The following is a 15320-nucleotide window of genomic DNA, read 5'->3' on the forward strand; positions in this document are numbered from 1 at the left end:
TATTTTAATCGTCTGATATAATACAAAAAGAAACAAAATAATTAAATTAACTTTTTAATCATCAAGACAAGCAGCATGTATACGTCTACCCAACAATCATCGTGTTTCTGAAAAAGCAAAAGTAGTGAAGTTTGTCACATAAATACAATTTAAGTCATACTTCAACAGTCCATCATAATGTAAAACGAAATCCATATTCTAAGTCAGGTTTCGATATCCATTAATAGCAATCGTTTGATAGCAGAATAGCTTCACCACTCGTTAACGAAGTTCTGTATTAGTTCGTTGGAATCTGAATTGAAATTAGCGTTATCTGTTATAATAAGATAGTAAGCTAATATTATACAGCGACTCTGGTCCAGTATTCATTACACCAGGACGTACATCAATAATCACTAAAGGGACAACAATTCTAGTACGTTCTGCTGATTGACAACACTATTACATTATACAGGGTTCATACAGACAAGGCCAAGTCAGATTCAAGGACTTTTCAAGGACTTTTCAAGCACTAGTCTTATAGTTTTCAAGGACTTATTTATAAATAATACTTACACAGACTTGTAAATTCTAACCGTCATTCATTGACGCCATTTTAGTCAGGGGAGACAACGCTAACAGAAAGTACGAAACATTCGTACCCAAACTTTGCTTTCGTCCCGAACACATTCGACCTTTTTATTACGGCGTTTTCGTAGCTCTGCCCATTGCTCGAAACTTGCCGATTTTATTCTAAAAGATTTACTTTTGATTTTCAGGGAGATTTTAATTGTCTAGCATACGAGAAAATAAGAAATTCAAGTACTTTTCAAGGTCTTTGGGCAATTTTCAAGCACTTTTCAAGACAAATTTTGTTTTCAAGGACTTTTCAAGACTGCCCTTCATTTTCAAGTACTTTTCAAGCCTGTGCGAACCCTGTTATAGAAAAAACGCGCTTTCCGATAAAATACACGAATACATACTCAGCGGTTTTCTCGCATATATATTTTTGAAGACTATAACATTGTGCATCATTCCATAAAAAGTTGAAGCCTTTTGTTATAAGAGCGCAGTTTTCGTTACGAACGTCATTGTCTGGTTGTCCCTTTGCCCAGTTGGTGTACGAGGCAGCCGCCTTGCTGTTTACCCATGCCCAAGTGCCCTCCTCTTGCAGGTCGTTCAGTCCTATCCAAAATGATGCTGAAAAATAAACATGAAAAACAATATTCTCACAATATGAATATAAAAAAGTACTTTCATGATACTAATATGTATATATTAACATCTAAACTGCCAATGAACACGGCTTAAATTTTATGTTGCTATGTGTTACGTATTAAGATAGATTATACAAACTTCGTTATACATAAAGTTATCAGTTTATTTTATGTTTGTTACAAGCATCAAATTCCTCAACATGGTAGGAAAGCAGAAGAATAGAACTATCACCAGGCCCCAATTTCACAAAAAAACTTAAGTAATTACTTAGCTAAGTCTGTTATTTCAAATGCCTGTATTTGCTCTTTATGTGTCTTTAATGTAGTCTTTTTCAGCCATAACAGAACCGTACATGACTATTTCATTAATTAAAATACAATAATTCTGAATTTTAAAGAAAACGGAGTATAAAAATAAAAAATATACTTAAGAAAATACTTAAGTTCGTTATATCGTGCTTAAGTAGAAATATGATATTTGCTTGACTAAAATAAGTACTGCAGACAAAAACTACTAACCATAGTATAATTTAGCTACAAATAAATTGTTATAGAAAAAATCAACATGAAATAACAATAAATTAAGCAATAGCATAATTTTGAAATAACAGACTTAACTAAGTAATTACTTAAGTTTTTTCGTGAAATCGGGGCCAGTTTCTTAAGGGAGAGTTGGATGTGTAAACTCTTGTAAAAGTGTTAAATATACTCCATTGAGGACGGCGACAGTAAATGTCATTGACAATTAATGATTTGTCAAATCGAAAAAGTTTATTCAATAATTACAGAATCAGATAAGACATAACACAATTACCATGTTGACCACGTTGCTGAAATCCACACGATGTACTGATATACAAATATTCTCCTTTTTTATAAGGAGGTCAGATGTATGTACCTTTAATGCATTTTTACAGTTGCGCATTTGTTAAGTATAGTATAGTATAGTATTTTATAACAACTTGTAGGAGTGAGGGTTTTTGCATATTCTATAAGTTCTCATAGTCTCAGAAACCGAGTACGTTACATTCCTCTGCTGTGTTCTCGCATTGTGAAGACCTGGTACGATTACATTGTTCCATGTAAATAAAAACACACTGTATATAATCTATTAAAAATTTACATCGAATATGTTTTGTTTTCATTTACAAAGCCGTTTAGTAGCAATATATCAGTGAGGAAATATACTTACACATTATGGCTCAAAACATACGTGTGTAGCTGATTAGGAAGTGGAAGTTCGGACAACATATTATAACACGTGATTGATGTTGTAACTATGCTTAGCAAACATACTTACTATTAGCAATTTTTGCTTGGGACACTAGGTACTGATTTTCTGTAGCGTCTTCTATTTCAACAACATGACCACCAAGTACTTGACATATTGTCTGAAATATTCGTAGTATGTATTATTACTAATTGTTAATCATATACATTTTTCAACTGTCACACTTTGCTGGATGGTATAAACGGATATTACAGGAACAGAACAATTGCGGCAGAAGGTTATCCTTGGAGGAAAGTCGTCCTTGATGCTGCTCGAAACTCTCGCGATCAAAAGATGGTATGCGTCAATAACGGAGCGATTATCGGACGCGTACAGGGCAATAAGGGTCACCATACGAGAAACTGATAAAACGTTATAAGAACATTTGATGAACGTTTTTGTACTGGTCACTTGACTGACAAAACGGGTATACTGTCGCCGCCTTAATGTGCTTAGCCAAGGCCTAGACCACCATCTCTGCTGTATCCTTTTCGTTTTTCTGATATGAGCACATTCGAAGATAATCAGAATTTTATTTAGCTGACCAATTTATGCCTGCATTAGGACCGATTGATAATGCAGGACTTTAACATTAAACACCATGATGTGTTGATCAAAGTCCTGAAAGCTTTACCAATGACATGCAAGGAGAAACTGAGGTTTTTTTATTACAAATGTGTGTGGCCGACTTGTAACTGGACGCCTAGCCAACGTTCTAAACGTCCGCTTACCTAACACATGCATACATAAATCTGTCTACAGGACTGAACGGAATTACCTGAGAAGAATCACATTTGCCGAATAAGAAACATACAAGAAACGCATGTGAACAGAGTCGTACGGATTGAACAGTTTGTTCTCTGTAGGATGCCCGTAAACATTTTACTGTAAAGTCAAACAAAACACAGTGCTTAAGTAGCAAAAATTTCAGCTTTTTATATTTTTGTTAACAATATCGATATTATAAAATATATAATTATAAAGCAGTGAAATTCCAGTTATTTGCTAAACGATGCGAAATAGATCCCTAAATAGATTATTTAAACTGAAATATTTTTGATTAAAATCATAAAGCATTATAAAGCCTACCACTGCGTTTGCCCATGCTTCTTTGTCATGACTGAAATGGTAACATGACGATTGCTGCGCAGACCATCCGTCGGGACAGCTAAATGCTACAATATATAATATTGACAATATAATATGAAAAAATAAAGTAACTGCTAACATAATTGATCATGTGTAAGCAATCTCAATGAACAACAAACCACTAAAATATGTACAATGTATAGAAAACAATCATTTGCTAGTATGAGGTACTACAACTAAAAATGTTTGGTACAAGAAACAATATTCTGAAAGATATATAAGTGTTTAGACTTAGGACCTTCCCTTTAGCACCTGCGGTCTCCATTATCCATTACTTAGTTTGAAAGGTCATTATATTACGTCATAAGTACTGAAATAAGTACAGCATATGTTTTTATTTCAACAAGCAAATATATGAGTCTATCATTGAATAGGACAACGTCATCCTTAAATCTATTCGAGATTTCGAGATATACGAACTGAACAAATGAAGCGAAAACATAATACCTTCTGTTTACCTAAAATTCGGTGAGATAACTGAATGCTGAAGATTGAGTTAGTCTTACGACGACCTAACTCTGAATGTTACGCCATGAAATATATGTAATGCATTCACACATAATATAATTACAATAACATATATGCTATATAAAGTTACCTTCATAAAAAAGAAGAGAAAGGATCAAAACAATCCAGTTTAATAACATTGTCTTGTACAATCTTTCAACCATCGCTACTTCAAGTAAATACTTAGTGCACAACTAGCAAAGATAAGAACACAAGAACCATATATAAAAGCTTAAGGGAACAAGATAAAATTAAGTATGTATTATTGTTCAACTTAACAATATTACTCACCGAATTAGACCTATTGCGAACTTTATAAGAAACAGATAGAGCTAATTTTGATAGGGTGGACTATTTGTGCACTGATAAATAGCGATTCACATGCTGGAAAATGGATGAATAAGTTGGCGAACACGAGTGTCAATTGTAAACTGCAAACAATTCCGGATAAGAATTTAACGAGGCATGGGCTGTATGATAATTATGTGCTTAGTTGGTTGCATTATCTTGATCAACACATATGTGTAAAATTTTGTGTCTCGTTGCCTGCATCCTAAAAGGAAATGACTTTAAAAGCAGTATTTATCACAGTTCAAAAGATAAGAAACTCACTAAAGAAAATAAATATGAGCCGTGCCATGAGAAAACCAACATAGTGGGTTTGCGACCAGCATGGATCCAGACCAGCCTGCGCATCCGCGCAGTCTGGTCAGGCTCCATGCTGTTCGCTTTTAAAGCCTATTGGAATTGGAGAAACTGTTAGCGAACAGCATGGATCCTGACCAGACTGCGCGGATGCGCAGGCTGGTCTGGATCCATGCTGGTCGCAAACCCACTATGTTGGTTTTCTCATGGCACGGCTCAATTATGAATTCTAGTTGCTCTTGATTATGCCCCATAAATTTTCCATTCTTCCATTATCTTTTTAATAGAGCATAATCCTTTGAATTATTTTAATAGTGAGGTATAACGAGACATATCGATATTTAGTCGTGTTCAGGGTATTTGGCTTCAAACTTTTACACTGTAGCGGAAAGATGAAGTAGACGGAGTGTCTCAAATACCAGTTGACAATATATACATTTTTACTGGGAAAGAGTACAGGAATGTTAATCATAAGCTAAGAACGATACAGTCCGAGAAAAAAAAAACATATTGAGAATAGGAACACCAAAAGACAGTAAAAGTTATGACATCTTTGTCATTTAGTTTGTATTCACAAGCATTTATATATGATAAATAAGCGGGATGATAGATTCGTACTCCTCATTCCCCTCAAACTTTTACACGATGACACTTTTGAATGCCGCAGCACTGTCATGGATAAATGAAGACCGCGAAAGCCAGTCCTTGGACGCAGTCTTTAGTATTTTCGCTGAACAGCTTTCAGTAATTGTCTCTATAAAACTTTCCAGTGTCAATGTTATATAAATGGTCGGTTCATAGTTTGTGGTATATGACCGGACTTTATCAAACACATCCTTACTGAGCTAATAAGCAAGATAATGAAAAAATAACAATACTTAGTCTAATAGACATGAGAAAATTATTTGCAGATGTCAAGTAATAACACTTATTGAAAGGTTCAATAGGCAAATTATTGGCTCTCTGTCTTTAAGATCTCGTGCAATAGTTTCGACTATTGTGTAGATTAATAGCTTTGAGGTTGATATTCAATGTTTTATTAGAATATTTTTCACATCATTAACTAAATAAAGTATTCCTCTGCTCCTTAACCAGCGGTTGTGGGTCTGAATCCTCATGACAACGGACTGTGACTGCGGTCTCCACTATCCATTACTTAGTTTGAAAGGTCATTATATTACGTCATAAGGCCTCGCTAAAACGCTTCTCGCATTCTTTTTTTTTTTAATTTCAGAAGCGTACAATATATATTTCTGAATAGCTTTCAATTGAAACTGTCTTGTAAATATGCTTCTTTTCTAAAAAAATTGCCTGTTTCAACAACAAAGTAATGTTTGTTATTTCGTTAAAGGTGGATAATCAGATTTTGGCCATGTAACGGATTTGTTCGAAACTTTAGCATCTGATCATTTACACTCATTTATCTTCACTTAACACTTAGATTTTCACTGGAGGTATTTTTAAAATTTCATTTTCCTGTCCTGGTTGCCCAACCAAGATAGAGTTATTTTATCATAAGTATAAATTTGATAAACATACTTTGCCTAAGGAAATGTATAAATATAAGACATATTGTAATATATTTGTAAAATATTTGCATTAAAAATTATGTATTTAGATGGAATTCATTAGAAACGCAAGTTTGAAAAATTATTATTACCTCCCTTTGCCTATCTTGGTTGCGCAACCAAGATAGATTGGAAATAAATGAATTCAGAAGCTACACACGGCTTTAAAACTTGCATTTTGGTTCAGATTGTTCAATAGTTGATATGTTTATCAAATGCAAATGTAAAACTAGACATTGTATCGAAATAAAAAGAAATACCCGGCTTTTTATATACTTTCATATTAAAGGGGAGTAATTACAAAATTTTATAAAAATAATAAAATATACATTTCAAATAGGAATCTAACTCTATGTAATCGGTCTTTTTGTTCCTTAAATAATTCTCAACCAGAATATACAAAAAGTAAAAAATGTCATTAAATGTTGATTAAATGTGATTGACCACCTTTAAATGAAACTGAATAATCAAACAGAATATCACACCACTATCTCAGCAGCAGCTTCCTTATCTTATCTATATAGATTTATCGGTCCAGGAAAGTTAATAATCAATAAAGATATTATTTTCCAGACAAATGATTGTATCTATATGCATAGAATTATAACGCGCTTGTTCATGATCTGCATGTTTTATCAGGAAATTTTAGGAATGTGATAAATTGTGATGTTGTTTAGATAAGTTTGCAGATTTGGCAAGGGAGGGATTTATAAAAACAAACACAACGAATCATTCAGTATCAAATCTTAGAAAGTGGATTTGAAACAAAATACTAAATAAACAGTTGTCAATATAGTTGGCCGTACGTCACTGATTTGTTATTCCTTGCTTTGGTAAACGTACCATTTTTTCCTTCAAATTCATGTCGAAAAGTTAAGGATAAGGCACTGTATAAAATCATACTTTCATATTATTATATTATTATACAGTTTTCAATCCAAATATGATTAGTTTCAGTCGGATCAGTTTATCTGCCACTTCGGAAAACTTCGGAAAAACGGCCGTCTCTCTGTGTGTTAGTCTGTCTGTCCGTGAGAATTATGAAAGGATCATAACTTAATATCCATTTAAAATTTTGTCTATAAACTGGATTATGTAAATAGTGATGAAATTGTGTTACCCATGACGATGGGTCAAAGGTCAAGGTACTCAAATGGACCTCAAAGATCCAATCTAAACCTTATATTTAGTGTCTGGAGCATATTTTAATACTGTTCGAGGTACTGACTTTAAATTCGGCGTATGGGTAGGTGACAATGATACGATGTGCAGAGAACAGTTCAGTACAAAAATGGCCATAATTCTAGCAAAATGCAGGATATGATTATTGAACTACATAATCCTCTAATGTTTATAATCAAGTGTGCACAATTTGAAAAGCTGAAACTCTTACAGTTTGGAAAGGTGGACCTAAACAAAAAATGATTTTCAAAGAATAAAAAGCCATAATTTAATAAAAATGCATATCAAGTTATAGTTCTAGTCCTACATAGTCCCCTAATGATAATACGCAAGTGCGCAAAGTTTCAAAACTTTTTTTCCTTTTTTTTGTTGTTGTTGGATTTAGACCCTGGTGCGCCTCCATGCATTATTCCATCAGTACCGGACCCCTGAGTAGAACCACCGACCTTCCGTAAGCCAGCTGTATGGTTTCCCCACATGAAGAATTCAACGCCCCGAGTGAGGTTCGAACCCACATCGATGAGGGGCAAGTGATTTGAAGTCATCGAACTTAACCACTCTGCCAGTATCTCTAACATTGTTAGACAAAAGGTTGACCCAAACAAACATTTTAACCAACGCCGACACCGACGATCAAGTGACAACAATATCGGTTTCTCGTAGACTTTTTTAAGTATGTATGGCTAAAATCATTGAAATATGCATATAACATCTTACCTAAGCTGCGTTTAGCGCATATAGCTTATAGGATTGTTATAAGTATTTCAAGCGTCTATGTCGAATAGTAGATTTATATGTATCTGACAAAACCGCTTAACAAAGTGTTGATAAAACACCACATTAGACAGGTCCTAAGGCTTAATCATTTGTTCTTCAAATTACATATTATTGATGAATGCTACCACCATGTATGCATAGATTCATACCATTATTCCCATAATTTAACCACACACTCATTATGAATATTCGTTAGAAGTTATATGGGAGTTATCAGGTGCCGAATAGTCTGCGAAGAGAGTCGATTAGCACCACCGTTACTGACCTTCTGGCAGATAATTAGATTTGGTGCGGGTTCGCTGTAGCAATTAATGGAACCTTGCTGGAATTTATGAAGCCAGATCATTTGGCATTCACAGATGCATTTGAATGAGTTACTAAATCTAATTACAATGGCTAAAGTAAATTTAATTTTACAGGCAAATGGGGAAACTTTTCGAGTGCTTCTTATCAGTTCGTGATTTTTTTTTTGCAGGAGATCTAGAAGTGATGCCAAAACTGTTTACTTCTCATTAGTTACATACAACTGAGTCGTTAATCAGCACCATATGAATGAATGTGTTGGAATTAATGACATCTGACAATGTATATGAATTCTGAATGTAAATTGCTATAGGGCATAAGTGGTTTTAAATATTTTATTACCTCTTATAAAAGACAAAATCAATCCGGCTCTGCTAATTTTTGCTTACTGTTGTTTTGTGCTTTCATATGATCTTTTGTAGACTTTATTAAGTATCAAACATCGAAACAAGTAGAGCTAAAATACTGTTTGAAAGTGTTGCAATCAATAAATGCGCGTCCGAGTTCTCTGGGAGACAGCCATGTTCTCCTGGGAGACAGCCATGCTCTCTTTTGGAGTTAAAATTTCAGAATGCAACAGACATTGCAACAAGATCAATAACAGAAAAGAATCTTTCAAACAATAATTTTCATTGTAATGTGGTCTTTGAAATAATTCATATCATAATTAATTGACTTTGTGATATCGGTGGTTTATTTACTAGATAACTAATGCAACGACATGAATATAGTATATACTAGTATATTTACACGTCGGAACAGATTGCATTTGTGTCCGTTTTAATTAAACTGAGATAAAAAAAAAAAGAATTGTTTGCATAATTACTTACTGTCGTTTTTGTAAATGAAAAGTGACACCTAAATGTTCAGGGAAGATATAATTAGGCAATAAAAGCCAATTATATCTAGCATTAATAATTTGTTTCATCTTTTTGTCACATCTTTTCTGTTTTACTGCTGCTTTGATGAACATTAATTACCAGAATTCGTTACTAATTGGCAAATATAAAAGATATTTTTGCGAGTTAAATTGTAGGTTACTTATTATGTAATCTCAGGTTACATGAAGTTGGCATAAATGCACGAGCTCTTGTGAATAGAACGAGTGTATTATGGATATGATTGAACCTGTGAACAAACATATATTACCATTAACACCTTTGAAGTACATTTAAATAAGGTTTGTAACTTTCATATCATATTTAGAAAGTATATCCACCTATAAGTCTTTTAAACCCGTAAGCAGATGCTGAGCAACAAAATGTTTTATGTAGCATGTAACTTATGATTAAAACTATAACTTGAAACACATGTATGAAGTTGAAGAGAAAAAACGTAAAATCCATCATCATTTTGATTGATTTGCCTGAGATTTCAGTAATGTTACGGGGATATAGTGCACAAAAATTATTTGAAATTTTTATAGCACTGTTCCGTCAAACAGTAAAAAGTTGATATATTAAGCGATTTAAGGTTGCTTTTTTTAAATATGCAACTGTTTATATATTTTATAAATACAGTTAAGATTCAAACCGTGATCTGAAGAATGTAGGAATGTAGGGAATACCATTTAGGAAAACGGTTTATGCCACTTTAATGGCTGTTTAATTTTATACTATGCTATCATTTCTATATTTTCTGGAGTTGCAACGTATAAATTACGTCTTTTAAATATCTTGTAGCGTCGGAAACATAACAAACCTTTACCAATAATTGCATACCATTTTAAGACTGATGCAGAGAGATTTCTATGAACTAATCTATAATTGTTTTAATGTGGAAAACCCAAGAAAGTAAATGATTATTTGCTTTTGAAAGGGAGAACATCCATACAAAAGATAGAAAATAATCAAAATTCTAACACGACCCGATTCATTTTCCTATTCAACAAAGAAGGCAGAAAACAGTAAATTATTATACAACAAATCACTGTTCTGACGTCACAATTATAACGTCATGGCGTCAAACGGCATAGCGGCGCACTGGAAAAGAAACCGATTGAAAACGGGCAAATATATAATGAATGTTATCAAGGATGTACTTAAAATCCTTGGTAACGTGTTAGAATCGAAATAATATATCTCATTTAGTGATTTGCCTTTCAATAAATCATTGTTTGTCTTTCAGATGCGTATTATTATATCACTCGGGCTGCTCCCTCGTGATATAATTCCTTTGCATCTGAACTCCAAACAATGATTTATTCAACGACAAATCACTGGATGAGATATATTATTTTTTAAACAACTACCGCCGTATCTAAAATTTCTTAGTTTGTGGTGTATTGGGATGACGAAGTTTCTGGTATTGGCATAAATCTGCAACAGTAAGACATGGAGTAGGGAAATTCAACATTGTGAGATTTCAAGATGCACCAAGATTTTAATGCTAGACCAAGGATTCAAAGTTCAAAGACTATTACACATATCTTTATATGTGTGGAAATAAGCGTGGTCTTGATAAACATTTTTCGATTGCGGCTTACATTTTTGCTTGTGTACGTGCATTTAAATTTATATTTGTCATTATAATTGCTAAGAACTTGAAGTTTTAGGACTTGTTCTGAATGATAATGGTTCAGGAAAAAACTGGATATTGATACCATGTGTTATATTGAAGGAGTTCTTCAAATGATGGATTATCATGTCAATGTTTTGCTATCAAAATGATACATTACATATCTCTATGTAATAATGAAGAGAAGTTTAAAAAGTAGATTGCTTAGCAAATTTGCAAAATCGAAAATACGTCTACTTAGTGGCTTAGTGCTTAAGGCTGCTGCCTTGAATCGCTTGTCCGCAAAACTGTGGCTCGAAAGACCCAAGGGGTTGCAGTGTCACTAAACGCTCTGATTAGTGTCAGTGTGAAATAAAGCATCATACAAAAACAAACAAAACAACAATAACAGTATAGAGTAAAAGCTGACACAGGATAACTGAAATTATCAACATAATTTCAAATATACATATTCTTTTTTATTTATAGATTTTTGCATGTCAAACTACTACCCAGCAATAAATGCCCCAAACTCATTTGGGCATTCGTCATATTTTCTTGTACTTGAACCATGCTTTACCTGCAGTGTCCATACTTCCAACTACAACTATACACATAACATATTTATTGAAAAGAATGTCTTTGTATGATCCCATTTTGTGTCAGACCAATGTTCCAAATTTATATACGAAAATCAATGTAAAACCAAATTGAATCAGAAAACAAGGCGAAGAATACAGTAGCAACTAGCCTTGAAATAACCGGAGATAAAATAATTACCTACATTGTGTTTAAACCGATTAACGGGGCGGACCAAACCACACTCTTTAATCCTACTATTCCGTTAGTTACAGAACTTTGTACCCACCTTGGTAAAATCAACAACACAATAAAAATTATTAAGAAACAAAAAAAAATGAGAACTACAAAACTAAAGGACAAAGATACTGTATAAATATCAGTATTCCAAGAACATAGCCTTCTCAGAAATAAAACCCTCTGGTTTGCTTGTGCATGTAGACGATAATAGACTACAACGAAAATTCATAGACAAAGTAAAACTACTATCAGAACTCAACATTATCCCATTTTTATTGTTAAACCTTCTGGACCACAACTAAATGGACATTTTTGCAGAAACAATAATGTTCTCAAAAGCTATTTCAATGTTTTGATAATTAAATATGAAGTGTGCCAAATGTATTAATAACTGTTTGCTTTTTAAAGCCTGTTGTAACAATCTGGTCGCCGATCATTTATTTTTGCCTGTCTGAAATTAAGAAACGAAAAGTTATTTTTTCGGAGTTCGTGCGAAAGTAACGACAGAATAGGATCGACAAATACATCTTTGATTTGTCCATTTTATTTTGTCATTCATTTAGCACAAATTCCGAAACGAATTTTTTCATTTCTTATATTTACGTTATATCTCTTTTTCATGTATAAACAAGGTGATATTATGAATATATTGCACACGTCTTGTTGTATTAAAATTTTAAATCAGCTTCCCGACCATTTTGTTCAACTGCGACGTTATCTAAGAACGTTCTCCCCGAATATATGCGGACGTCGTCAAAATATTGACGTGTTACCACTAAGCAGCGTTGTCGTAACTTTGGCGCGTTTCCGTTTGTTGTTCATACAAAGTTGACTGGAAATAATAGGTCGAATGTAATTATTAAATCTTGTAATGAATGACTTCTGCCAATGAAATTGAAGCACATCTTAATAGATGATGGAGACATAAAGATGGATTAATAATTTAAGCATCAAAGAAAATCCTGATTTAGTTCTCGTCTATAATTAAGAAACATATATTACGAAATTATTCCTAATTATTTACATTCAAAGCAGTTTATATGGATGGAGTTAATCAACGTCGGCGTGTACCTCATCGTGTTGTTTTGCAATTTATGACTTGTATTAAGGAACAAATAAACTATTAAAATATCTATACCATTTACTATGGGCTAAAATTGTGATTATTACGTCTATAAATATTTTTGTGTGTAAATTCATATAACACCATTTTCATTATAAACACGCCCAAAAAATAAGATAAAAGGTAAGGGTAGATTTCCCTGAAGCCCAGCAGGTACATACAGTTAGAAAATATCATGATGCATAGATCAAAAGATATTATGATAGTCTCGATAATATAATTTTTAGTATGATTAATAAAATACAACTTGAGGATAATAAAATCTGTATTCAACCACCCGCTCTAGAATAAATTATATCGTCCCTGTCAAATGAATCTTCAAATAATGTGCATGCTTGCTGAAAAAATAATGAATAGCTCGGACGAGTCGATCTGTTGCTATCATGTGATATATACAAAAATAAATGGCATTTACGTTCATATGTAGTTATTGGCTGAGCAGTTAAAGTGCCGGCCCGGTTCAATTTCTCCTTCTATACTGTATGGTAAAACATTTGGACACAGCTCTGTATTTCTGAAGATTGATAATGCCCCCAGTCAATAAATCATAAAAAAACACTATAGTTATCAACAATGAAATGTTTTGCTACACATCAAATTATTCAGTCACTGTTGAAATTTCCCACCCACATCTGTCATGGCCGCCAGTATGGAGTAGCTTTTTAATCCTTCCGCACAGAAATGTAGTCCTGAAAAACACAGGCAAAATAACTGTTAAATGCATCAAAAATGACACAAAATGTACACAATGTCAAAAAAATACATTTTGAATTTAACAAGTCAAAGTAGAGATGGCTTCAAACTGGGAACTTCAGAATTTCAAAGAACTACTTCCTAGGATACAACGACCCGGAAGTACTTCAATACCGGGGTGACACCTTAAATATATAGACCAAAGAGTATACTATACTATAATAAACAGGAAAAATCAGCAACACGTGTAGCGTTTGTTCATAGATAATTATTAACTTCCAAAGTTTCGGCGTTAAGCCTTCATCAGGGAAGAATAACGATAAAAACAACGGACGTGAGATCGTTAAAACAACGGCGCGTAAAAAGGCGGTAAAATGTATACAATGTTTAGGTGTACATTATTTTAATGTTAAATGAATTCAAAATATGTTTCTATAATCGAATTTAACAAACAAACCGGGTAAATCGTCGGATAGTGTTGATACATAATTTCCTATACTTATTTATATAAAAATATCCAGATGGTTTAAATGCTTTTATTTTAAATATATTAAAGTTTTATTTGATATTAATTGACAGGTTAACTATTAGTATTGATCTATATATAATGTCGAGTGTATCGTTTTGTTTTTCCTATTTCTGTTTTTTTTATACTACACTACAATATTTCCTGTGGTCGGTTGTATCATATATTTATTTGAATTAGCAAACGCGCTGCTTATAATCATGCCGCCGATATAGCGCACATTTGATATAATGTCATTAACTTAAAGGCTATAAATGAATCATTTTTGATCTTTTATAATAAAGTTGAATATCGTTACCTCGCTATCGGTTAGCTCGATACTCCGGTTAGCGATGTGTTTGAGTCGGTCCCGATTTTTCCCTATTTATCTTAATGTAATTATGTACCATTACCTCGATATGATTAGCTCGATATTTTGTTTAGCTCGATGAGATTTTTCAGTTCCGTCAACTTACCTATACTGTTTTCACACCTGGTTTTGTCGATATCACAGATTGTCAAAGATATCCATGTTATTTGTAAGGTGTGAAACTCAACCTATTGTTGTCCAGCGATGTATAATCAAATTCAAGTTAGTTTGTGTTTGTTTTGTTTGTTATTTAATCTTTAATCCAATTTAAATGTCAGGAAGTTATTTAACTCCCAGTAATTAGTCTTATAAAACAAAGAAGTATAAAATAAAATTTATTTTTATAACGCTTTGTATAAAAGCAGGAAAGCTGTTTTCCAATATAACAACTAATTTGGATGACATATTTTCTGTTTGACAGAGTAAAACTCTGCCATTTAGGATTGAGTAACAATATGCATATTTAACAGGCAAATTTCCGTTATCGAAGCACTGTCAAAATAACTACTCAACTAGGAACATTATCGCTGCATTCAGACTTGTTTAGGGAAGGAATAAAAATGTTAATATTTAAATGTATATTTTGAAAAAAATAAAAGTTGTATGTATGTATTTAACTAAATTAAGATGCTTTATTTGTAAATAAGATTAAAATCGTATTTACGTTATATATTATTTCTTTCCCCTTTCAAACCCTCTGAAAAAAGCATTGGATAT

The 15320-nt window shown here is 32.9% G+C and overlaps 1 protein-coding gene across 1 annotated transcript; it reads right to left on the minus strand.

The window, feature by feature from the left end:
- Positions 1 to 41: 41 nt before the first annotated feature.
- Positions 42 to 4333, minus strand: LOC123547881 (perlucin-like protein). The gene is made up of 5 exons (XM_045335126.2): positions 4214 to 4333; positions 3556 to 3641; positions 2497 to 2587; positions 963 to 1179; positions 42 to 107 (listed from the first exon to the last, which is right to left on the minus strand). The coding sequence occupies exons 1-5, from the start codon at positions 4284 to 4286 to the stop codon at positions 86 to 88; spliced, it is 489 nt and encodes a 162-aa protein (XP_045191061.2). The 5' UTR covers positions 4287 to 4333; the 3' UTR covers positions 42 to 85.
- Between the last annotated feature and the right edge of the window lie 10987 nt (positions 4334 to 15320).

The sequence above is a fragment of the Mercenaria mercenaria genome, chromosome 9 (assembly GCF_021730395.1).
Source record: "Mercenaria mercenaria strain notata chromosome 9, MADL_Memer_1, whole genome shotgun sequence".
Taxonomy (NCBI): Eukaryota; Metazoa; Mollusca; class Bivalvia; order Venerida; family Veneridae; genus Mercenaria; species Mercenaria mercenaria.